Genomic DNA, 26,655 nt, shown 5'->3' with positions numbered 1-26,655 from the left:
TCTTAGAGAGATAGAATGGGGTGGTATGAACTAGATTGATCTGGCTCAGGGTAGGAACCAGTGGAGGGCTCTTGTGAGCACGGTAATGAACCTTTGGGTTCCATAAAATGCTGTGAAGTTCTGGAGTAGCTGCAGAATTGGCTTCTCCTCAAGAAGGGCTCAGCTCCATAAGTAAGTTATGTACCCTAACGTGTTTTCTCCGAGTTTCATATATGAAATTGGGGCTACGTGACACCGACACGAATCAAATCCAAATTCTTCCAACAAAGCTTAGTGCCCCCGCCGCCAGATTTAGTTTGGCATTCCTTCAGAATTTTCGGAGGTGCAGCGCAAGGTCTGCTTTCTGTCAATTCATTTTGTGCGATTTCTGAAAATAACATACAGTAGTGACGAAAACAACAAAAACAACAAAGGCTACGGCGTGACCATGAAGACCGGTGTTCTGGGTTGTACCGCCACGTAGTCAGTAAAAATCATGGAACACCGTTCTCTTCAAACTCACTACTGTGGGAACGCCATATGCAACGCGGTCATCCTTCCGTTGTAGCTGCACTGACTGCGAGGGCTCATAATGGGAGAATAGCATTAAACGCGATAGCAGCCTCCGTGGTCTGGTGGTCAGAGTTGCTGGCTACAGATCCAGAGGTCCCGGGTTCGATTTCTGGCGTTACAAGATTTTGTGAGAAGTTATTGGTCTGGAACGGGATCCTCTCAGCCCCGTGAGAATAACCGAGGAGCTACTTGAATGGAAAAGTAGTGGCTCCGGTCTAGAAAACCGAGATTAACGGCCGTGGGGATCCGTTACACTGACCACGCGACAGCCTCTATCCGCTGAAGTTGGCACTAACCCTTCGCCGAAGAGCGGCGGTCGCTCGGTCGGTATAGTTCGCTTTCGGACTAAAGCCACGGAATTTGTTGTTTTGTAGCAGGGAAATCTGTTTTGTGGTTAGTACGTGGGCGGAAGTGAATGGGTTCGGTGCCAGTGCTTGGTGCTGGCCCTGCTTGCAGAAATTCAGTGAGATATCGGCAGTCTGACAAGTGGCAATGTGACCCTTGTGGATACGGGACCATGCTCCCGAGGCCATGTTATTTAGCACTTACACTATACACGACACCACTCCCATTATCCAACTGGCAATAAGCCACTCATGACAGTAATTTCTTTTGTGACACTGTAGAAGAGAATGCATCAACAAAGAAACCAAGCCTACAAAAATTAATATCCCATCATGTGTTGCCTTGTAGCTGTTTTCCCCCAAATCGTATCAACGCGCGTGAGGAAGCTGTGCTTTAGAACCAACGGGCCTGCCCTGAAATTCAATTCCAGATTTTTTAAATATATGTTTTGTATTACAGTAACAGAGTGAATTATAATGAAACTGATGCCTATGAAACCTACGAGGAAAGATATGAGAGCCCCAGTTATACTCCATGCATACACAGTCCAACGTGTCTACTTAATTGTGGGTGCTTATCTTTATAATACTGTGAAACTAGGTGCCAGTAAACGTGTTTCGAAGTAACAGCGGACGAAAAAAAGAGTTTTACGAGAGTAAATCTGTAGTTATAAAAATTAATTGCAGTAAGCACTCGTTATAACGGACCCCGATATAGGAGACACGATCTAGCTGTGTACGATTCTGAATTTTTAGAGATGTTGAGACACTAAGAAGGTTTTGTAGTTAGAGAACTATTTAAAATAAAAAGGAAACCTAACATAACTTTCATGTAATCATACAGTAGGTTTGTATGTTTGTTGCGTGTATTGGATATGTATGCTATGGTGTACTTCCGTGAGTACCCCTTCAGTCAGTTATAACGGACACTTTGCCCCCCCCTCCCCCCATTAATCCCTTGTAGCGAGACTTTACTGAATATATCAACTATTTTCAGTGGTCGAACGTTGTAACAGAAAATAAAAAGAGCATTACTAACAATCTGGACACTATTGACGCTGATCAATCCTATCCAATTTTTTATTTGCATAATTATAAGTGGCCGGGAACTTTATTTATACTTGGTTCTCGGTAATTTTAAATTCAGAATCTTATATTTCGATATTACTGGAAATTTATCATGATCTATAATATCGTGTTCCATTGTCTTTGACGTGCAGTACGGTGTTTATATGGAAATTTTTGGATTTTGGCAGGGCCAAGGAGTCTGGAATTCTGACGCTTACGAGCAGTCATTAATTTAGCTCCTGTACAGGATATACTTCATCTGATACTATCTCCGGTAGAGCATATACTTCATCTGATATTAGCTCCGGTACAGGATATACTTCATCTGATATTTTACAAGTTTGTCAAGATAGTAAGGCATGTAATAAGCAGAATTTTGAGTGGGACCAACTCACCTATTTGTAGTGTCTACTAAATGCTTGTAGTAGGCATTTTTATTTTTTTTACCCACGAGATTATAGGTCTTGTATGCAAACTTACATACATTTTATAAAACTACACAGTGCTATATCCAAGAATAACGTAATAACATGTTTACTGGTTTCATACATCATTCTCATTGAAGACGAACTGTGTTCCTAAATTTTGATGGACCAAAGGAGCACATGATGGGGAAAAATAATAAAATTTTGTAGGGCTCGGTATTCCTAAAATAGAAAAACACGTGGGAAAGATAACTGTATCTGAGTTAAATCCCTGTTGTTGCATAGGCTTGGAAGTTTCAAAAGCCGTATATTGTTTAGGACTAGACTGAGATATCATTTCTGCCACGTTCTTGTAGAATGAAGCCTTTGTATATTAAAGGAGAGTGCTGCCGTAGTTACACTTGGGCGTAAGCGCGTCATTATTTTAATTTAGGTAGAGCGCGTAGATACGACACAATTGCTTCAGAAATTTGTTGCACTCTACGATGTCTCAGAAGTGGCGCGCCATTTTGTAAGTGGCCAATTTCCCGCGTTTCAACTGTTTAAATGATGCAATAGACGTAAAAGCTGGGAAGTCCCTTACAGGTAGAATCCGTATAGAACTGTGAACTATGAAATAGGAGATGGTTTGTGATTATATGTATCTTAACAAAGTGGCAGCTCTGCGTTTGAAAACTGTGCCAACTGAAGAATAAAAACGTTAAATCCACTTTACGAAAAAAGGAGGGAACGAAATACAGGTGTGAATGAAATGAAAGAAGGTTAAGAATAAAGACACGTATTAAATGATTTCCAGTTGAATTTTAAGGGGGGCTTGCACTACTTGCACGTATTTATAAACTTCTACAGGGTGTTTAATCGTCGAGGAAACCTGGCTACAGCGCTAACCGGGTACAACATTCCTCACAGATGGCTGCTGTAACTGCCGATAGCAGGATGAGTCATTAGCGCTGTATTAACTCAACTGTTTTCAGGTTGCGGATGCATAATTTCACTGTGGAAACTGTCTTATGTCCGCAGTTATTGGTGGCCGGACAGCCCACGACGGCCACATCCCCGCCTCTTGGTGCGGGCGCGAGTTCAGGGTCCGGCGTGACAGCCGGGGCGGTGTCCCCGGGGAGTGGCGGCGGCGCGACAGGTAACGGTGCGCCGCCCTCCGCGAGCGCCACTTCGTGTTGCGAGAACGGGCGCCCCATCATGACAGACCCAGTATCGGGCCAGACCGTCTGCTCTTGTCAGTACGACTCTGCAAGACTTGCCCTCTCATCCTATCCTCGGCTGTCGACGTCAGGGGTTGGCGTCTATGGCACCCCCTACCCGTCCACCGACCAGAACCCTTACCCCAGTATCGGCGTCGATAGCTCAGCATTCTACTCGCCGCTGGTAAGTGTGACTATTATTATTATTATTATTATTATCATCATCATCACTATCATTAAAAAGGTAGGCACGCGGTAGCGTGGTTGGTTGATGCACTATGCTATAATCCGGAAGGTCGCGGGTTCGATTCCCGATGAGGTCTCTGTTATTTTTCAGTTGACTTAATCCTTCCAGCCGCACTGTGGCCATGAGATCGACTCAGTCTCTAACAGAAATGAATAGCAGGAATCTTCCTGGGGGGTAAAGCGACCGGGACGCGAAGCTGACCACTAACCTCCATCTAGTGTCGAGGCAAAGAGTGGTGGAGCTCTATACCTCTGCTCTCTTATACGTTTTCATGGTGTGGTGTTTAATTAATAAAGCAGAGGGACAGCTTTACTTTTCTAATGATAATTATTATTATTGTAGTAGTAGTAGTAGTAGTAGTAGTATACATTACTGAACCTGCTTTATTCTTATGAAGATTTCGTGAAGTGATTTTCATACCAAGTGTAGCCACAGCGAGTTTATGTGCTATGGGTCGGCCCGACTTGACGTGAGGTACGTCCGACTCTGCTGGCTGATCGCACGCTCGCAGAACGGTATTCCATCAACAATAACATGAGAACAACAGAGTAACTTGTATTGCACAACAGTATATATCTATAGGTACACAAATAACACGGGGCCGACAATGAAGTTATTTCAGTTATCGGCTTGAATCCAAATAACAAGACACAGATGGTGAAGGGCCACTCATCCACAAGTCAGGACATGAGGCCATGTGTGCATTAGGCTGTAAACCGGTAGAATAGAGACAGGCAATGCATTACATGTGCGTCATAATTCGTCAAAATGAACCTTCACATTATTGCACAGAATTAATGGGTTTTGGACTTTTTCCATCGTCCGGTATTCTAGAAAACAGAAAACACCACGTTCCGGAAACTGCATCTGTTTCCGTCCTGAGGTGAGGGGGGGGAGGCCCCTTAGAAAGAGCTAATCTCAGTTACAATCTATCACATTGCGTACTTGTAGCTGAATATCCGTGCCCAGGTTTCCTTTTGGAAGAATTTCTGAACGCTGGTACAGGCGTCTAAACTTTCTATTTTCAAGGAACGAGTGAGTTTCGTAACTCCTTTGAACATAAAAGGACAGTGAGCTCGATGACAGTGAGCATAGGTCCTTGTTAGCACCCGTGAAGCATATAAGAAACGCGTCCACAGATGTGACGTGTTGAGCACTGTACGTAAGAGACAGAAGTTATTTGAAGAGCCAAACTGTAGATATGACAGCAGCATTGGATTACATTTTAAGTTGGTTCTGTTTTTATAGGGAAACTATTCATCTCAAAGAACGCGAATATAAATTATTCTTATAGTTACAGTAAATTCCACATCACGAACTGTGCAAGATAGGGCTAATTGTCCGTTCCTAAACCCTCCCCATGTTGGCGCTTCCCCCCGCTTTACGGGCGTCCTGAATATCTTTGTCACAGTGATTTGTATTCCAGTGTCGGTTAGCTAAGTTATTTGTCTTCACTCTGAGCACAAGTTCCTTGCCAGTTCTCACTTCCGCTGGTCATGCCTGGAGCATCTGGTTTTTGTTCTGATGTCTCTGTTTCCTTCTAAAACCTCATTCGTGCTGTTTCATTCTTTCGAAACCAAATTGTTGCTGTCAATACACAGACTTCGCTATCAGTTTTTAAAAGTTGATTTTACTCTGACGTAAGGCGTATATTTTTTTTTTTAATTCACTTAGTGTGGTGTTGATTCCAACTGGGTCCACTCGGCACGGCGGCCACTGATTGGCCTATTGTAGCATTCCCGGGTGATTATGATGATGGAGAATTTGGTGGGATGAAGATTGGCAGGGGAAATCGAAGTACTCGGAGAAAACCCGCCCTAGCGCCACTTCGTCCACCACAAATCCAACTTGACCAGACACAGGATCGAACCCGGGGCTTCGCGATGGGAAGCCAGCGACTAACCGCTTGAGCTATGGCGCGGCCAACTACGTTATGCATATAATCATATATCCTTGTCTTTTTTCCGAAAACTTTTCGTTCATTTAAACTTCTGTTATTGAAAGTTTTTTGTTGTTGTACGATTGTAATTTCATTTTTATTATCAATGAAGTTTATTATAGTGCTATAATCTGTATGGGCACGTGGTAGTGTAGTTGGTTGAGGCACTGTGCTACAATCCGGAAGGTCGCGGGTTCAAGTCCCGATGAGGTCATTGTTTTCGTTTTTTTTTCGGTTGACCTAATCCTTCCAGCCACATTGTGGCCCCGGGTTGACTCAGCCTCAAACAGAAATGAGTACCAGGAATCTTCCTGGGGTGTAAAGGGCGGCTGATGCATAAGGCTGACAACCTCACCGCTATCTGTGAGCCGATTGTCTAGAAAATGTGGGAGTCGCGACGTCTTACAACCTTATGGGCCTTCACGGCCTTTCACAGGGATAGTTTTACCTTTTACTGTAATCTGTACCCGCAATCCAGTATTTTTTTCGCTGTAGTTAACATAAAACAAAATAAGTTATAACAAAATTTAGTGACCATCAAGTTTCCAAAAATAGATCACGAGGCTGAATTTTGTACAAAACTTTCCATGTTAAATGTAGGCATACGAGAACCTCTCCAATTGGGCGTATGCTGCAGGTATGTGTATTCAACAGACAACGTAGCTGACAGGAAATTTCTGTATGTCATGAAAGGTCGTTTAAAAATAAAGACAACTGAATAGAATAAATACCTCCATGTATTAACTGCACGGACAGACTGCAGCACTGCTTCCTCGGGGGCCAGACCAGGCGTGTGCTATTGTGTTTCAAGCCGTGTAGGTGTATAATACAGCCGACAGAAAATTTCTTGTTTTGGCTCGATATTCTGTTTGCAGTGCTGTAAACAGTCAGGCTCATTTACGGCATAAATTGCAGTCTGTGGAACACTGGAGCGACAAGCGGATTGCTAATTACTAGAGCAGGTTCTTATACTGCCGTTATGAGAAAGCGACGATAAAATTAGTACTTTAGATGGTTCGCGTGTTATCTAGCCTGTTGGCGCAAAAATTGCGCATGATTTGTGTCAGGTGTAAACAACATTTAACTGATTATTTTAATAAATAAGAGCAATAAATAACAAAAACTTGATAGTGTTAAAGCTCAGACTTCTGAGGACAGTGTTTAGATGTAAGAGCACGAATAAATATGATTTTGAAAATATATTTGCATAATGAAGAGCTTTGTAATTTGCGTTTTTCATAAAACATTAATAAGACAGGCAAATTAAAGAACATGGGATTTGCATGGGAAATTCATAAGACACCGAAATGGGAAAACATTAAAGAACAAGACAATTCTGTAGACATAAACGTAGATAGGTAGATAACATTGTGACGTGGACCCCCTAAGCGTTTCTAGGCAACGGCTCGATAAACACTTCCCGGTAAATACGCAACAATGGAAAGTGTGTTCGCTGTAGGCAATGCTACAGCTGGTTACTAGGTGACGCAATACTGCCGACAACGAAGGAGTGTGTTTTCTATGCGGTCCACGCAGCGACCGTTGCTATGCAACGACGATGTAAGCACGTCTCTGCAACAACAGAGAGTGTTTTCTGTGTGTTCGTGCCGCGACTATATAGCGACAGCCGTGAGCTGTCAGTTCGATTCGCGACAGAATTAGTTCACGGCAGTTACGAGTGACAGAACAGCTCAGAGCAGAATTCCAGAGTTACGAGTTAGGAGTGAGTAATGGCGGCGAAAGGACGCCAACAGCGGCAAGAGGAAATCAGCAGAGCTGGGAGCTGAGACTCAGAAGCCAAATTACACCAGAAGATGAGATATTGGACAGAAGATCCAGCTAAGAAACAGAAGACGACAGACTAGTCGGGTTGCATCGTGTGGAGGACTTTATTTTTGAGTAATTGTAATCAACTTATCCAATAAATCGCTTCACCTAATCCGGAACCTATTAATTTCTTGTCGCGTTACTAGGATACTCGTGACAATATAAAAATAGATCATAAAGAAATAGGATGTGAGGATGTGATCTGGCCTAGGTGGGCTCTTGTTAACTCGGCAATGAACCTTCGGGTAACTTGACTAGCCGAGCAGCTGTTTAGCTTCCGTAGAAAGACTGTCCGCAGACATGGCACCTAGCACTGGGGACCCCTGGAAATGTTACTAGTTTCTCCATTTTTAAGATGTCTTAAAACTGCATGGGTATATTTATTCATTTAATTTTTATCTGAAGTCTGAGTGTAATTTCTTTTTACTAACAACAGGTCGTCGTAGCCTGGAGTTGATTTCTGGGATTTGCATGTGAACGAGAATGTAACAAAAGGCTTCCCTTGGTAAGCCAAGAATGAAACTTGCTTTGTTAGGCTCACATCTCCACATGGAAGTTCCCCAGTGGAATTCTATTATTTACAAATTTGTCATGTCACCTGTCAAGCTAACGTTGCCTCAGGCGGTCCTAACTTTTCAAAGATCTGAATATAATTTAAGTCACATTTCAGTCACAAAAGAGCCAATTATGGAGCATTCAACACCAATTTTTCTTCATTTTAAGAATAACGTATAATATAAATTTTATATTGAATAATGAGTACAGTACTTATTGTAGTTCGTTGTATTCATCAGTTTTCATCCTCGAAAATTAATATAGACCAATTCTGCTGCGGCCTCTGCAGAGGATTTTATAAAATTACGTTTGATTGGTTCAGTCCTATTTTATAACCATTATGTAGAAATTTCCCCAGCAAAATTAAATGGTCTAAAATATCTTAATAAGCATATCATCTGAAGCATGAAGTTTATATAAGTAATATTTAAGACATCCAGTTCGTACCTCACAGGGAACTCGTGTCTCCATTACAAAGACAAATCTGTTAATGATGTGTGGAAAATCCATAAGCATTCTTTGGGCAGAATGCAGAGTTTTCAAAACTGGTGCATAATCATATAGATAGGACGGCGTTAAAAGAATGCAATGTGATTTTACTCATGGAAGGACTATATACAAGAAGATGTCGTAAAGTTAATCACAGCCAAAGTCATAATTTCTTCTCCTTGTATGGCTTTCAGTATATGACATAAAACTTTCAGATAGAAGTTGTAGAACTTAATTAGGTCTGTCTTTATACAGGAGATCCCAGACGGTTACACTTATTAATAACATATAAGGACTAAAATACGTACCTTCAAATAAACAGATAAAATCTTTTGCTACCTTATATGTTTCTGCCACAAGTGGCCAGCTTTAGGGACGAACCAACTTTATCATTTCCTTTAATATTGTCTGTTCTCCTCTTGAAACGATGAGGTGGATTATTTTTCAATTGACCTAATCCTTCCAGCAGCACTATGGCTTGGGTCGACTCAGCCTCTAACAGAAATGAGCACCAGGAATATTCTTGAGGGTAAAGGGCGGCTGACGCGTAAGGCTGACAACCTTACCACCATTTATAAGTCGATTGTCTAGAGAAAATGTGGGAGCCTCAACATTTCACAACCCTATGGGCCTCCACGGCCTGTTACAGAGATACCTTTACTTTTACTCCTGAAAGCCGAAACATGTAACGCAGCAACAGATTTGGTCTGTTTTTTTTTTTAAACTGTTGCATTCATGGAATTTTAGTCTTTATTAATGAAGTAAGATTTGAGGCTTTCACGGCGGTGACTATGACAGTCTGCTTTATCGTGTCTCACGGTGNGCCGTGGGGGGGGGGGGTCAGAAGGCGTTATTTACAATCAATATTATTGTTAAAAATGACTTCCTCTAACAACACAATACCTTTCAAATATAAATATTCTATAAGAAATGAATTCGAAACCGCAACAAATGAATATCTTTCTGTTTTCCCACTCTTCACCTTGAAGCTAAGTTACATTATGTAGTACAAACGATCCAATTACCCACTTAGGAAACCTTCTTAACGTATTCGTACGCTAACTTGTGCGTTCGCCTCGAAATAATCAAATGGATTTCTTTGTTCACCAGTTGCTCAGAATGTGATGACGTATAGAACGCACAGTGGCTAAAGCCGGGGGGGGGGGGGCAGACTGTCCTGAAGAAAAGAGAGAAGTCAGGCAGAGCCAAGACACGGAATGGCATTATGTCCCATGGCCATAACTTCTGTTCCTCCACTTCGTGTTAAGGGCTTCGTTTTGTTTCTTTCCTGGCCCGAGCGACACCTGTTGGTGTGGGTCCGGTCGCGCGACCACCTTTTCAAAGCATCGCCTTTTTTTTTGCCAGCCTCGATTCTTTCGTAAACATTTCTTTTGACTGATTGAGCGTCTCCCCTTTTATTGGCCCTACTCATTCACGGAACTGAGCCCTTCTTGAGGATCCGCAAATTCTGCAACTACTCAAGAATTTCCGAGCATTTCATGGAAACCGAAGGTTCATTACCGTGTTCATAAGAGCCCTCTACTGGTCCCTATCCTGAGCCAGATCAATCCAATCCATACCATCCCATCCTATCTCTCTTAAGATCCATTTTCATACTGTACACGCACCTCACCTCTTGGTCTTCCCAGTGGTCTCCTTCCTTCTGTTTTCCCCACCAATATCCTATATGTATTCCTTTTCTCCCCCATTCGTGCTACATGTCCTGCCCCTTCACCCTCCTTGACTTGATCATTCTAATACTAAATTAAGTATAAATTCATTCAGTATTTCCTGACGGACAAATACTCAGCATTATGCCTTCACTTTATGCACTCCGGCGTAACCAGGACGAACATAGCTGTTGCTTTGACTTATTTATGACGAACATGAAACTACAAAACCTTTTTTAATTTGATTCTGGTCGTTGCCGACCATATGCAGTGGTAACTATAACTATACGTCCCCTGCTGCTTTGAAGATGAGTACTCTTCAACAAAATCCACGTATTTTATTTATACGTTTCATTCGGTTTTCACAGTCATCAGCTCCCTCAACATTAACCGACTGATCTTCGTAACTGGAGTGCAGTTCTTTTCTTGGATGCCAGAATACATTTTTTAACTGTTAGATGACTTATTTCTAAGGGTTAAATTCTCATAATTCTGAGACAGTTCTGGGAACAGGAACCCTGTTTACATGTTGGGTTAACAACGTAACTTCTTCACTCTGTAGACAACCGAGTGGACACAATCCCAACAGAGTAACTCGGAGCAGAGGAAGAGAGAAGTAATAAATGCAGAAAGCAGAAAGTGAGGAACGTAATAAAAGACAGGAAGTTGATGTTAAAACAAGAAATCTTAAAAATAATGATGCTAGGGTATGGGATAGATTGAACTGCCTCGAAATAGGGTCCAGGGATACACAATACAATTTACCGGCGCGGGGAATCTCTTTTCTGGCTGAGCGATTATTATTTCCTCGCAAAATCTGTGAGACGTCGAGGCTCCCACATTTTCTAGACAATCGGCCCATAGATGGGGGTAAGGCCAGCCTTACGCTCCGGCCGCTCTTTACCCCGAGGAAGATTCCTGGTACTCATTTCTGTTAGAGGTTGAGTCGACCCCAGGATCTTAGTGCGACTGGAAGGATTAGGTCAATTGAAAAATCCAGTGACATCATCGGGGATCGAACCCACGACCTTCTGGCTTCTAGCATAGAGGCCCAGGTTAGTAACGTTATTGTCTGGATCTGCAGAAACATCAAGTGGAGTAATTTGCATTACTAACGTGGTCGCTGTTTCGTGTGTGTTTATTAATAAGCCAATTTACTAATCGATCAATTCATTAACAGGAAATGCCATTTCGATTACGGAATCAGAGAGCCGCACAATTTATCTTACATAGGATTAGGGTTACAGTCATGCCCTTTGGGCTGTGCAGCGCCCCCACGACATTCGAAAGTCTAATGGAGGCGGACCTGCGAGGTCTCACGTACGGGTCAGGTCTCGTGTACTTAGACGACGTAATCGTAATTGGCCGCACTTTCCAAGAACACTTGACCAACCTTTGAAAAGTGTTTCAGCGGTTCCGAGAAGCCCGCCAGAAGCTCAACCCGGAGAAGTGTGAACTCTTTCGGAAGGAGGTACGCTACCTCGGACATCTCGTATCACCTGGAGGGATAACCACCGACGCAGAGAAACAGAAAGCCGTGACGGAATGGCCAACCCCGAAGAATAAGCATGAAGTTAGGAGCTTCCTGGGGTTATGCACTTATTACAGACGATTTATTTCCGGTTTTGCGAACATTGCTAAACCACTAACCAAACTCACTGAGCAGAAGCAATCCTTTCAATGGACCACAGAGGTTGAAGCCGCCTTCCAAACGCTAAAGACATCCCTGTGTGCCGCTCCAATTCTTGCCTGCCCACAGCCATGAAAGAAGTTCATCGGGGCCACAGATGCAAGTAATGTCGGAATTGGAGGAGTTCTCTCTCAAGTACAGGACGGGCAAGAGCGTGTCATAGCTTACTTCAGCAAGACGCTAAACAAAGCAGAGAGAAACTACTGCGTAACCCGACGAGAACTACTTGCCATAGTGAGGACTCTGGAACATTTCCACAAGTACCCATACGGACAACAGTTCCGTCCGCGAACGGACCACTCTGCGCTTACCTGGCTCATGAGTTTCAAGAACTTAGAAGGACAAACTGCGCGCTGGATACAGCGCCTACAAGAGTACAACTTCACTTATGAACATCGTCAAGGCCGGAAATATAACGCCGACGCCCTTTCTAGACGACCCTGCCAAGAGCAATGTGCGCACTGCCACAAAGCAGAGACACGGACAGATTTAAAGCAAATACGCGCTATTGGAACCCTACCGGCAGCCGGCTGTGACCCGGTTATCCTAAGAGAGGAACAGCTAAACGACCCAGACATAGGGTCTATATCGCGGATCGGAGTCCCACGTACAAGAGCTACTGGGCCCAATGGAAATCGCTCGCTGTGAGAAACGGCATACTAGAGCGCAATTGGGAATCCGCTTACGGAAGATGTCAGGTAGCCCTCGGAGTAGGGCGAAGGACGTTCTGAGCGAACTACATGGTGGACCGTCATGTGGTCACGTGTGTTAACAAAACCCTGAATAAGTTTCGGCAGAGATTCAACTGGCTCCATGCAGGAGCCGATGTTGAGAAATAGTGTCGACAGTGCGACACATTTGCAGCCAGTCGGGGACCGCGGACCAGGTATCGTGGGCAAATGCACCAGTATAATGTCGGGGTTCCCTTCGAGAGAATAGCCATTGATATCGCAGGGCCCTTCCCACGAAGCGACCAAGGAAACCGATACCTACTGATCGCTATGGACTACTTTACCAAGTGGCCGGAAGTGTGCCATTCCAAATCAGGAAACGTCGACAGTAGCGGAAGTACTGGTCGCCAACTTCTTCTGCCGTTTCGGCATACCTCGGGAGTTGCACAGTGACCAAGGCCGTAATTTCAAGTCTCATCTGCTGCAAGAAGTTTTGAAACGCCTGGGAGTGAGCAAGACGCGCACCACGCCCCTGCAGTCGGACGGCATGGTGGAGCACCACATTAAAACCATCGAGAAGCACTTGCGGAAGGTCGTCGCAACCCACCAGAGGGACTGGGATGAAAGGTTACCCCTCTTTATCATAGCTTACAGGGCATGACCCCTGTTAGCCTAGTATTCGGACGAGAACTCCGACAGCCCTGCGACTTGCTTTTTGGGCTACCCCCAGACAAGGAACTACCCACAACCGATTATGTAGCAGAATTTGTGAATCACCTGCACGACATCCACAGTTATGCCCGACAACATCTGAAACTTGCCAGTGACCGGATGAAAACTCGGTACGATAAACTGGCCAACCCCGCAGGTTACCACGAGGGCTACAGAGTTTGGCTTTATCGCCCAGCCCGCAGGAAAAGGAAATCACCTAAACTTCAATCCTCGTGTGAAGGTCCTTACAAAGTAGTAACTCGGATAAACGACGTGGTATACAGAATCCAGAAGAACCCCAGATCGAGAATGTTGGTAGTACACCTGGACCAACTCGCGCCTTATCATGGAGCTGCTCGAGACGAGCAACCATAAGGAGGCAGATGTAGCAGTTGGAAAACGGAAAACGGGAGGAAACAAGGAACGGGGATATACCGTTAGGCTATTTGGGACGAACAGCCTTAAGTAGGGAGCAGTGTGACTGACGTATTTCCGCTATGCAGGATGCTCCCTCCGCCGCCAGCGGTGGCGTAACAGCGCTGCCGCTGCTACGGTGCCGGGCAGGTCAGCGCTCCGCCCCCCCCCCGCGGTGACGTGGCAGGTGACAACAGTGACGTAGCGGGGGATGCCGCGGTTGCTATGCAGCAATAAACAACTCTCGATAGAGTTCACAGCAACACCTGTAAACACGGCGACTAGGCAACAAGGAAGCGAGGTGTTTTCCCGTTGTCTGGCTGAGGGTTTATAAGATGACTGCACTGCCTAAGAAGTCAGTTACAATGTAGGAGCCGCCGAAGACAGTTGAAATATAGCAACAGTCGCGGAAAGAAGAACCGGACGCGCGGTTAGAAGATTTTATAATGCGCGATAACTGAGAAGTCAGCCAGTGAAGACTTATTGTGTGACTTCAAGACTTTGTGTGTGCCGTAGAACAGTTATATTTGGAGTGTGTAATTCACAGAGACTTGTAGAGCTCCCGCGTTATAAATACGTGAAAACTACTGAGGATAGAGTGAATAGAACACAGTGTAGGGTTTATAAATTGTGTACACCCGCAACAGTGTTATAATTAATTGTAGCTACGACTTGTAGGTTGTTAAATAAACCAATTAACAATCCGAACGGCGTCTTCAGTAGCAAAACACGTTACAGTATGTATATCTGCTGCGCTTGGTATCCCAGGATAGATGCCAAGAGTTACTGAACCAACATGTCTGCAGTTCTTGACGTCAGGGGACACGATCGGAGGTTTGCTTTCTGTCTCACCATTTATCGAAGCGCTGAGGACCAGTCACTCGATTCATTCGTCAATTATGAGCACACAGAACAAGCCTGCGTAAACCGAATCATCTGATTGGTCCATAGTGGCTGAGAGGAGCAAGTGAAAACAGGCGTCTGTCATTGCACGGCGCCCGCCATAACGTCGTCTCAGCGAATTAATTTTTGAAGCCAAATTTTATCATATTCTGTACTTAGAAACTGCCGGAGTCTTCACTGTGGCATCAAGCAGACGTTATGCAGCTTAGTAAGAGCTTACAGATTCTGGGGCGCGAGAACAACGTACCGATATGGAAATTTGAGCCTGAGAAAAAGAAAGGGGCCTGACTCGTATGGAAAATTATATAACGAGAATAATATGTATTCTCTACCTTACGACTAGGCTAGCTGCATTAGTAACGTTGATATGGAAAAGCACATCTGATACGCATGGGATAGTTAAATGAATAGGCTAAATCTGTTTGGAGAACCGGAAGAGAAAGGAGGTTATTATTAAAACATATCACAGAAATTGAGGATGCAAATTATTTGCCGGGCTCAGTTCGCTCATAGAATGAATCAATGGCGAAATTCTTTGAACACGGTAATGAACCTGATGATACCGTAAAAGCAGTCAGATTCCGTCTAAATGGCCCCCAATAAGGCTGTCATGGAGCTGATTACATCATTACCTAGATACATATTGTGACATGACGCCTGAAAGCCGGAACAGTCCATTGATAGACAACGACTTGCTAAACACGTATTCGTGACGTGTGTGACATGGCGCCTGAAAGCCAGAATAGTCCATTGCCAGACGAGGTTTCGGTAAACACGTTCCCGCGGCACCGGACAGAGGCAGTAACAGACGAACTGTTGGTGTTGGTCTCTATTTGGTTCGCCTCCTAGTTACAAAAGGAAATTTCAGTCAGTTCTTTCATGAGTCATTCGGATTCTTACGTGAGAAAACCCAAAGAGTTCAGTAGTTGAGTGTTCAGCTGTGGAGTGTTAACGAGATAAGGTCGTCACCAAACAACGGCTAGCGAAAGCAGACGTCAAAGACTTTATTTTGTGTGCTGTAGTTACAGCGTGCAAAGCGGCCTCCGTAGTCTAGAGGTAACGTCCCCACCTTATGACTCGTTGTATGCGGGTTCAAATACCCGGCGGAGGTCGTCGAATTTTTAAGGGTGGAACAATTCAAGGAACAAGTCCTCCGGGATGGACTTTGTCGTAGCTTTAAGGCACGTAAAAGAACCTCATATCTCCAAAGGAGGTCACTGAGCCAAATTAACGGACGTTTCCCGCCCAACAGCAGTCTCTAATATCTCTGGTAGATGGGGGAAGCATTATAGATACCTCTCAGCTAGTAGAGCCGGTCTCGCTGGCTGGGCGGGACTGATGGTGAGCACCAGTACCGGTAGGATATAGAGACTGGTAGAAATCATAGAGGGAAGCACAGTGGACCAATACAGGTCTCAGTGCATGGGGAAACCCACCCTCTCCAATAACTAACTAACTGCAGTATGTAAACCAGTGAGACTGTTAATAATTGTTCGTAGTTACGAGTTGTTTAGTGCTGAATAAATGTATTCACCAATCCAAACCGTGTCTATAGTCACAATTACACGTGACAGTATATTACACCGTTAAAGCTGACTTAAGATGGGACCTGTTTGTCTTTTATTCTTGAGGTGCCCGGTTCGAATCTTAACCGGGACAACTCCCATCTTGATTGAGGTTCTTCGTGGTTTCGTTAGACAATTCCAGGCAAATATCGGTGTAGTAAGAATGCCATCTTCTGGGATGTGGCGCCGTGTAGATCTTGTGTGAACCGACATTTCGCGGGAACGTATCGCCTCCATCTTCGGGGTAGAAAAATCCGCGAGCAAGGAACCAGTGTGAGCATGTGGCTGCAGAATGAGCCACCAGTCGAAACGAGCGAGGAACGAACGTGAGCATGTGGCTGCAGAGTGAGCCACCAGTCGAAACGAGCGAGGAACGAGCGTGAGCAGGTGGCTGCAGACTGAGTCTGCATTTACAAGTGTGCGCCTGAAGTACGTGTATTGAACTGTTACTTCTTATTCGTCATGCTCATCCTAGGTCGGGCCATACTCACACTCTGGCTATCCGATTTTCATTAAGACTGATGAAGCTGCTCTCCCGTTCTCATGGTGTTACTCCGTAGTAATACTAATGAGGTGGCCAGGGGCACAGTGCCCGGTGGCACCTACTAAAATTTCTCTTATCGAATGGCTCTTGCACATCCCCGACCTAGAGTATTTAATAGCTGATTGCTGCTCCTCAGCATTCTTCATACTTTTCAGTAAGTTTTAAGAGTTTATTACATTTGTCGCAACCGATCTTTCAGTGCCTAAACAAGAGTCTTGCCACTCGTTGGGCTAGCCGTGTTTGTTTACTAGTTTTCTGCATTGCGATAATTCGACTGGGCGCCTTGGAGTTGTGGAGTTTCAGACCTCGCTTTGTTATGCCAGAAGGGTATAACGGAAAGTGTGGCGGTAGCTTCCTGGAGCTGCCCCGTGTTTGTAATTGTGTAATGACAGGATGACGCGATACAAGGAACTTGTTCACTGCACCAGCTGCGCATTCATCTGATACCGGCGGCCACGATTGAAAAGTTAGACTGTACACAAACGTTATCGGGCCAAGAAGACAGGCGTTATCTGACGGCGCATCACAAAGAGGCCGCAACAGTGGCGGCCTGATTTTAATGGCGTCATCCGAACATGCCGAAAACGACAAATAATCTGAGGAATCTCACCGTGATATGACAAGTAAGTGTACAGTAGAAGAGTTGAAATGCGTCATTCTGTGCGGATGTCAGCGGCGCATGCGTGGCCACCTCGTTAAATGTGCAGATAAATAGTTACACAATTTCTTACGGCCGTGATGATAGTTCGAGACTTTAAGATGTTCTTGTGCTTCACTCCACAAAGGCGTATATGGAGCACCTAGGTGAAGCTTCATGCACTCTCAATTTCGGCAACAGATGGAAGCAAGTGATTAGATTTACTTACCGGCTGACAAGAAAATAGAACCAGGACATAAAGATTTACTGGATCCCAAAGACACTCAGGTGCCAAAACGACAAGAATAGTGAACATTTACCATATATATATATATATATATGAGAGGATAAAATTAACGTTAATTTTAATAAGAGAGACGTAAAAATGGCACAGGATGTGGTCACTGGTGGGCTTACTGCGACAGTGAACCTGCAGCTTTCTTAAATCAGGCAATTTCTTGACAGACTGAGCGATCATCAGTTTCGCGAGAACAACTTCCGTTCTTTGGTTGTGCCAGTTTGCTTGAAGGCCCCTATTGTGTGCAGGCCTCTAAATGAATATATCTCGCTGGAAGTGACATGGCGCAGTTTGTGGTGTCCGTTCTGCTCTCTGTTACACGGCATTTCACTGGTCTCTCTGACGTCAGCTGACTAACAGTTCAATTGAAACGTTCTAGCGCGGAGGGCTCAGTAGGCCTACCCTTTCCTGTCGTTTTCATTTACCTTTTTTTGCTTTCACGTCAGTAGTTTTTTACCATTAAGTTAAAATGACCAAAAGTCACGATTCCGAACAAAATGAAACACCATTTATGTAATATTAACAAGTTCGGTAGTATTGAAAGAAGCAGCGCCAACCCGAATGAAACTGGGAAGCTCCGTTTAACACACGAACTCCCAAAACTTTTATAGGACAAGTAACAAGAGCTAAAACGTGAAGTCGCAGTAGACAGGCTAGCTCTCCTTTGTACTCTGCAGATAAGGGGCCCAGTCTCAGTCCGAAGAGCGATTATATTGACAGGGATTTTGCTCGGCCCCCTACAGTCAAATTCTGGGATAGTACCTAAAAATTTAACACCTACTGATTCATTTTCATATCCTTTCAAATTCACTGTTTACAAATCAGCCCGCCATTTCCCGCCAGCCTGATCTGTGCACAGCGTCTCAAAGCAATAAATGTCACAAAAGTTTAAAAGTTCTGTGTTCAAAAGGACGCTCGTGAAAGTAAGGGGCAGTGAAGATAAGCCTTCGGAAACATTCAAAGCTGACATGGATAATGAACAAGCAGATAGGTGACAAGTAGATAAGAAAAACTAAAGAAATAAAGTTAATGGGACACACTTCGGATTAAACATAGTTACATATAGATAATGCCGGGACAGCGTAGTCGGTATAGACTGGCTACGGGCTGGACTACCGAGGGAAGGAGTTCGAATCCCTGTAGGGTCTCTTCTCTACGTCGTCCAGACCGGCTCTGTGGTCCACACAGCCTATCCAGTAGTTACCGAGGGTTCTTTCCTCAGGGGATAAAACGACGGGTGTAATACTGACCACTCACGTCCAGCTAGTGCCGAGGTCAAGAAAATGTGGATCCATACATCTACTCCCCCATACGCCTTCTTGGTGTAGTGCTTAATTAGTTAAGCACAAGGGCAACTTTATGTTTTTACATGTAGATAAGCCTTTCTTTCTCAGATGACTTTTTCAGGATCTGTGTACGTACACGGACAGTTCCGTTGCCCTGTGCAGGAACAGTTCTATGCATTTCCTCCCCTCAGCCCAAATTTCATCTGTTTTCAGAAAACGGGGAGCATGGTTGCCAAACAGTCTCGGCAGAAGGCAGAACGTGGCGCTGTATGCGAGAGAAGACATAAAGCACGCTTAAACACGATAACAAATTGATAAACCTACCGAGAGGTTACACTCACTTACGTTTGTTCACTTTCATGAATATGATTTAAGGGCAAGGGAAAATTTAAACTATTTATCTGCCTAATTAGTACACAATTAGCGGCTGGAGTGATGATACACATGTCGATGTGTATGTTGCGGACATGTCTGCCATTTGTAAATGTAGGAAACAAGGTACCTTACTTAGTTCATACCAGTTAATAGAAGGTTAGATATTCTGAAAAACAAAATGGAGTCCAAAACTGTTGTTTTCCTTGACACTAATCACACCACTGTTTGTAGTCCTAGTTCTAATGTAAGTGCACAGAGAATTAGTTTTGTTGCAGTCTCGATGTTCTGCCGCGGCCCGGTTTGAAAGTCCTGTAGCATCGGCTGTCCGCCACTGCTTGTAGATGGTGATGTCTAACGAGCCCCTTTTCCATGGTATTTTTCACTTCTATTCTTCTGACAGTACTTAGCGGGGTAACGTAAAATTTATACTGCTGAAAACTACAAATAATTAATATAACTGTTGAGTGATGGCAAGACAAATTTCCTTCACTGATTTTCTGAAACACGAAATAAATATAGGTAGAAGGCCCATTGTTTTAAGCGATATTTCTCGTGTGTAACATGGAAAGGGCTGATGGACGATGCTATTACATAGGACATTCGTATAAAAGCACAAATGACATAGTACAAGTCCGTATCTTAATACATAACATGTCAGAAGTGATTGCTGAGTAACCAATACACACAATTCGCATTCAGCACACGGCCCACGGTGTGGCCTAAGTGAGGAAATCAGTGAACCATAAATTCGGTCATCAGGCCATTATATCTGTCCTGTATTATTCTGGGCAGTAGCATGCTTTATGCTATGCAGTTTGGGATACTTCCCCCATAACAGAGGCGGAGTCAAGTCGCGGTTATCTTAATATTCTGACGTATAGACCCGTTGGTACGAGGTGACCCTGTAAACATCAGCCGTTGCTAGGTAATGTCCGCACGCAACAACGGAAGAGGTGTCACGATAAGTGACGCGTACAGCCGTTGCTATGGAGAGTCCGCAGTTTACGCGTGCGCGGTGACGTCACACAACAATAGAAGGTGATGCATTCAGGTGCTTTCTGTAGGTCCGCTCCAAGACTATATAAGTAGTACAGAACATAATCAAATCTGAACGAGAATTGAGAGCGAGTGAGTGCAGTGCAGTTGAGGGTTCAGCTGTGGAGTGTTAACCAGCGGGCAGCGGAAGATCCGCCACCAGGAAACATCTAGTGAAGGCATTGCAGAGGAATAGCTATTGTGGACAGCTGTTACCAAGTAATGACCAGTGGAAATAGACTGAAAAGACTTAGTGTTGAATGATTTGTAGTGTGGAAATCAGAAATAGTGTAATCATAATTTGTAGTTAAGATCTGTAAGTAGTCAAATCTATTTACTTACTCATGGAGCTCAGCCCTTCTGGAGGAGCCGCCAATTCTGCAGCTACTCAAGAATTTCCCAGCATTTTATGAACCCGAAGGTTCATTACCGTGTTCACAAGAGCCCTCCACTGGTCCCTGTCCTGATCCAGATCAATCCAATCCATACCATCCTATCCTATCTCTCTTAAGTTCCATTTTAATATTGTCCACCCACCTATGCCTTGATCTTCCCAGTGGTCTCTTTCCTTCTGACTTTCCCACCAATATCCTACACGCATTCCTCGTCTCCCCCTCTCGTGCTACATGCCCTGCCCACCTCATCCTCCACAAATCTATTTACCAGTCTAAACCCGTCTGTAGTCACTAATACACATGACCGTATGAACTCTCAGTTGTGAGGCTGCTTTCCATGTGATGGAATTAAATGCTGAAAGAGAAGCCTTCGTTCTGATATGCAACCCAGTAAGCGTTTGAGCCGATATTAGAAGCACGAATCTTGCTTAATTAGCTGGCTTAAGACTGAATCCATGCTCACACGATAAAGCAAAGCCTGTTCAGAATAACTGCAGGAGAATCTCAAGATGAGAGGGATGTTTCATGTCCGCAACTACTCGACAAATAGGATGCAAATGGGTATACAGGTGCACACGAAAATTTGTTTCCCATATTTAATTATAGTTCGTATTGGCCCAATACAAGGGTAAGTCAATAAGTACGTTACAAATGGATATAGAACTTGAAGAAATAAGAGTACTGATTTGAAAAATGCTTGTAAGTCTCAACATAATCTCCCTGTACATTGAGGCACTTGTCCCATCATTTCACAAGCCCCTGAAAACCAGCAGCATAAAATTCTTGGGGCTGCTGGCGGAACCAGGCGTGTTCACATGGCATGGCCTACCTCATGATGCATGACAAGTTAGGTTTTCACAAAGTCTGTGCACGATGGGTGCCGTGCATGCTGACCCCACAACACAAAATGCAAAGAATGGGTCTGGCATTACAGCATCTCAATCCTACCACGATGAAGGACACGATATGCTAGCCCGAATTGTCACAGGTGATGAGTCCTGGGTTCACCATTACTAGCCGGAGACAAAGCGTGCGTCAGTGTAGTGGAAACATCCTGCGTCTCCTGCCAAAAACAAGTTTAAGGTGACACCATCCTCCAGGAAAGTGATGCTCACAGTCTTCTGGTATCACGAAGGCATACTGCTCACCCCATTCCAGCCTCAAGGCGACGCAGGATGTGTGCTGAATGTGGCTTGATTTTGATGTAAGCGTGTTCTCCTCATAGCCAGTGACTCACTTGAGAATGAAATCAAATTGGGGCCGATACGAATGCACAGAAGATGCGATAGGAACAGAAGGAGGCACAAGATATTTGGACGAATAAGAAATGGGGTAAAGCGGGAATGGACAACACTTCATAATTGAAGAATTTGTTGTGATTTTTTTAAGGCGAATAGACTGATAGCGTATGAAGCAAGCGTTCACAGGGTTCTTGTCGGAAAACTTGAAAGGCGGATACCACGCTGGAGATGTAGGAATAATTGGGAAACTAATACAACACTATGACTAAAGAAACCGTGAGAATGTGGACAAGATTCTTGTGTAAGATAGATTTCTATGAATACACCTTCAACCTTCGTGAAACCCAGTAACTGTCAGCTGTTTGGTTAATTAGTTATGGAAATTACAAATTACAGTATTATGTAAGAGTGACTCCAGGCTTGAAGCCTCAGACAAGTTTTCTTGCAACACAAAGCAGTGCAGCCTGTTAACGAACGACAGTTTGCTATCGGGTAACCGAGGCTTTTAACGATTCTCAAACTATGGAGCCTGGGCATTACTGAGCTAACTGGCGATCATCTTATTGGCTTTAAGGAATTCAAGTATTTGTGACGTGGTTCTGAAGCCACTTTACGGAGAGGGAGCACAAACCTCGATTGTTTGTTGTACGCTGGACAAGTAGTGTCATCTCGTGTTTGCTGCCGGCAACGCTTGTGTATATTACAAACAGGAATGGAAAAAGAAATAGAAGAACTTGCGGAAGATGAGGAGGTAAATTAAAGTTACGGAGCTAAACAGATTGCTAAGTAAAGATAACAGAAATGAACAAGCAGAAATACTGGGTGCCTCGACAGTCACCGCGTGTAGAGTGTCAACCGCCCGCGGGAATGTCTTCCCAAACAGAAGAGCCAGAGGCACGAAGCCTGCGTCTTTAAATGATGTGGACAATTGATAGGGGCCGGACTAGTGAAACGCATTTTGAAATTTCAGCGCTAAGTTAGAGGAAGTACGTATAATGAAACTCAAAAATCGAAATGGTCACAACCTTTCAAGCTGGTAAGGCAGAGTTTGTGGGCATTTTCCACATGGCGATACAGTATAATCCTGTAGGAAGACGAGTCACGGTAGCCGAGCGGTCTAAGGCATGAACTGTCTTCGCTCGCTCGGAAGCCGGGATCGTGGGTTCGAATCCCACTCAAGGCATGAATGTTTGGTATGTGTATGTGTTTATTCTGTTTGTGTTGTCCTGTGTCAGGCAGAGGCCTTGGGACGAGCTGATCATTCGTCCAAGGAGTCCTAATGTCTGAAAAATGACCAAACGAAAAAAAAAAAAAAACTCGACACAGCAAGGTATAAGAGGAATGGGTTACGGAAGACTGTAACCCTGAAACTAAGTATAGGACAATTTTTAAACATTCATCTGCAGTAAATGAACATGAAGTTCATTGAGGTATGACAAATTCGTAATGCCACGTTTCAAAAATGTTTATTCTCAATGATTCTCTATGCTAAAAATTAAACGATATAGATTTAATTTAGGCCTACAGGCCTTCCATTCGATGCCATATAACCTGCGCAGTTTAGGGAACGTTGTTACTTAAAACATGAACATGTGTCTAGTAAGTAACGCGGGCTTACTCGACTCACGGACCACCATTTAGTGACATCTGATAATCACGAGGGATAATTTTGTGAACAGATGCTGCATGATTACGCTTCATCACTATAACAGTCTTATCCCTATCATCATGAGTACTTAACTGAATGTTCAAGGAGTCACTAAGGAAACTAATATTCATGGGAACATAGGCCTACTTACTTGCAGTCGGTATATCGACTGGCCACGGAGTTGGAGTCCCGGTAGGGTCAAGAATCTTTCTTCCTCGCCGTTCAGACTGGCACTGGGGCTCACCGAGCTACTTATCCAGTGGATATCTGGGGTAAAGCAGCCGGGGCGTGAAGCTGGCCACTCATCTCCAGCTAGTGCTGAGGTGAAGAAAACATGGATGTATACATCCACTCCCCCATACGCCTTCATGGCGTAGTGCGTAGTTAAGCACAGGAACAGCTTTACTTTTACTTCCCTGCAGGGTGCAGACAGTTAATAGAAAAGTAGCCAATTTTAATACTGTTTGTCTATTACAAGTAGGCCTTATTCCTGTGTTTGCAGAATATTTAGTTTAGAAAGCTATTATTATTAATGACTGTTTAGGTGTGTATAAAACCTTGTAGCCATTTTGTGTGGCTGAGTTAGGTGAATACTGCGGGACGTTCGCCCAGCTGCGTCCATGAACAGCGAGTTAACGATAAATGAGTGTAAAGATAGTATTTATTAGGCCGGTCTGTAATTTATTATTTATCCAATAGCGTGTGTGAAGGCAACCGGACATGTGTAGAGAGCTCGACTGCTGATGGATGAATGGCGGCCATATTGGAAATCTGTACTGCCCTCCCACTCGCGGGCAGCATGCACTGCTGTTTACTTTACTAACTGATTCCTCTTACTGTAAAATGCAAATTTCACAAGCCGGTAATATCCAAGTCTGCCACTGGACACGACCCTGACCATTTTCATCCACTTCCCACCCTCACAACTCATTTCCCTAAAATCAATTTTAATATTATCATACCATCGTCTCGATCTTCGAATCAGCCGTTTCGGAAGATATTTCCGCAGCTCATTTTCGATACTCGCTTAGCCTAACTGCCGGTCTGGCCAACCAGATGGAACAGAGATTCTCCAGAGAAACTTATAGCTGCTCATCCAGTCAAAAAATCCCGGAATTTTATGGATCTCGAAGATGAGTTAACTGTGTTCACAACAGCCTGCCATTCGGCCCAATACTGAACCAAATTGATACAATCGAAACCTTTCATCGTATTTAAACTTTATCCACTCATTTATTCTTAAGCCTTCCGAGGCCGCGCCATAGCTCAAGCGGATAGTCCCTGGCTTCCCACCGCGGCGGCCCGGGTTCGATCCCGGGTCTGGTCAAGTGGGATGTATGGTGGACAAAAGGCGCTGGGGCAGGTTTTCTCCTTTTCCCCTGCCAGTCTTCATTCCACCAAATTCTCCATCATCATAATCACCCGGGGCAGGCTACAATAGGCCAATCAGTGGCCGCCGTGCTGAGTGGACTCAGCTGGACGCCACCCCTCATTAAGCAAATTAATTAGGCCTTCCAAACGGTCTCTTTCCTTCGAGGTTTCCTACCAAAACTTTGTGATCATTTCTATTCTCTCTCATGCTTCGCTCATACATTTTAATTTATATATCCAGGCCGCTGTAAAAGATTGTTTTAAATGCAATACTTATAAAACAAATTTCGGATTGAACTTCTTAGAGTATGGTATTTCGTGCTACGCTGTTATGGAGGCTGACACATTAAAACTACGGTATGGAGGGATATGTCAGACGATAAACAGAACATCAGAACGGCAATAAAAACAGAGATGAAACTGGAATTTGTAAGGGATTGCCTCTGTGGTCTAGTGGTCAGAGTTCCTGGCTGCAGATCCAGAGGTCCGGGTTCGATTCCTGGAGCTACCAGGATAATTGAGTGGATATTTGAAGGAAATAGCGGCTCCAGACTACAAAACCGAAATTAACGGCCCCTCGGTCGCTATAGTTCGCTTGCGGACTAGAAACCACGGAGTTTGTTTTTTGGCAGTGTTACAGTTCTATATGGAAGCGAAACTTGTCTTAAGGTTGTAGGAGTTTAGGTTCTGACGTCGGTGGTTATGGAGGGTAATATCTCCTGGGATATAGATCGTGTAGTCCGTTTAAAGTCTACAGACGTTTCGGAGGAACATCACCTGCATCTTCAGAGTTGAAGAATAAGGCGAGCAATATTCTAGCGTGAAAGCAGATGATAAGCAGAGCTTGGACCAGATTGGACAGAATTAAAATGAAGGAACTAAATTCAACAAGCGAAGGAACAACTAATGACAGATGTTTGACCCAGTTGAAGAGAAATGAACTTCAGGTTTCCAAAACATGCAATTCGATACAAACCGAAATCTCGCGGAAGCATGGGAAGTGCACCCGAAACTCGGAATAGGCTTGAACCCGATCTGGAGACGGCAGAAAGCGAACCGCAGGCTACGTGAACACTTCCATCTAGCGGCAAGGAATTCCGCAGCGAACTGCGGATTTGCAGATTGCTCCTGGTCGACCGCGTAAGTTTCATTTCCGATGTTTACAAGACACAAATGGTCTGTGACCCTCCCTGCAAGAACATCTTGCTAAAACAATGACTTCTTATAATACCAACAAGCAGAAGTGGACGCTCCTAGCTGTCCCTGACTGTGATGACGTCATCACACCTGCAGAACTCCAACCAGTGCGAGCAGCAGTGGTCTATATCGGTTAGCGTGGCGAAAAGTACGCGTTTTATTTACTAATTTCCTTCCTAGCTTATCTTTAGCGGCAACTGATAATAACTTTCGGGAAATTAATATTTAAATTATATACTTTAGAGCGTATCATTAAAATGATTTCAAAGTACTATCCTCACGCAACAAGAAAATTAATCACAAACCAGATTGTCACAAAGCATTAAGCTTTCCCGCGAGATGACATGTTGGGGGGGGGG

The 26,655-nt window shown here is 44.2% G+C and overlaps 1 protein-coding gene across 3 annotated transcripts in view; it reads left to right on the top strand.

Moving 5' to 3' along the window:
* The window catches only part of LOC111870072 (homeobox protein araucan), a 218,762-nt gene that overhangs the window by 90,409 nt on the left and 101,698 nt on the right, over positions 1-26,655 (top strand). For all 3 annotated transcript variants that reach the window (XM_023862050.2, XM_023862051.2, XM_023862052.2), the window contains exon 2: positions 3,410-3,772. In XM_023862050.2, the coding sequence (XP_023717818.1) occupies positions 3,410-3,772 (363 nt within the window). The remainder of the gene's footprint in view (positions 1-3,409; positions 3,773-26,655) is intronic.

This window comes from Cryptotermes secundus, unplaced genomic scaffold, assembly GCF_002891405.2.
Source record: "Cryptotermes secundus unplaced genomic scaffold, Csec_1.0 scaffold355, whole genome shotgun sequence".
Classification (NCBI taxonomy): Eukaryota; Metazoa; Arthropoda; class Insecta; order Blattodea; family Kalotermitidae; genus Cryptotermes; species Cryptotermes secundus.
The sequence above is the reverse complement of the archived record's forward strand: the minus strand, read 5'-3'. Positions and strand labels throughout refer to the sequence as shown.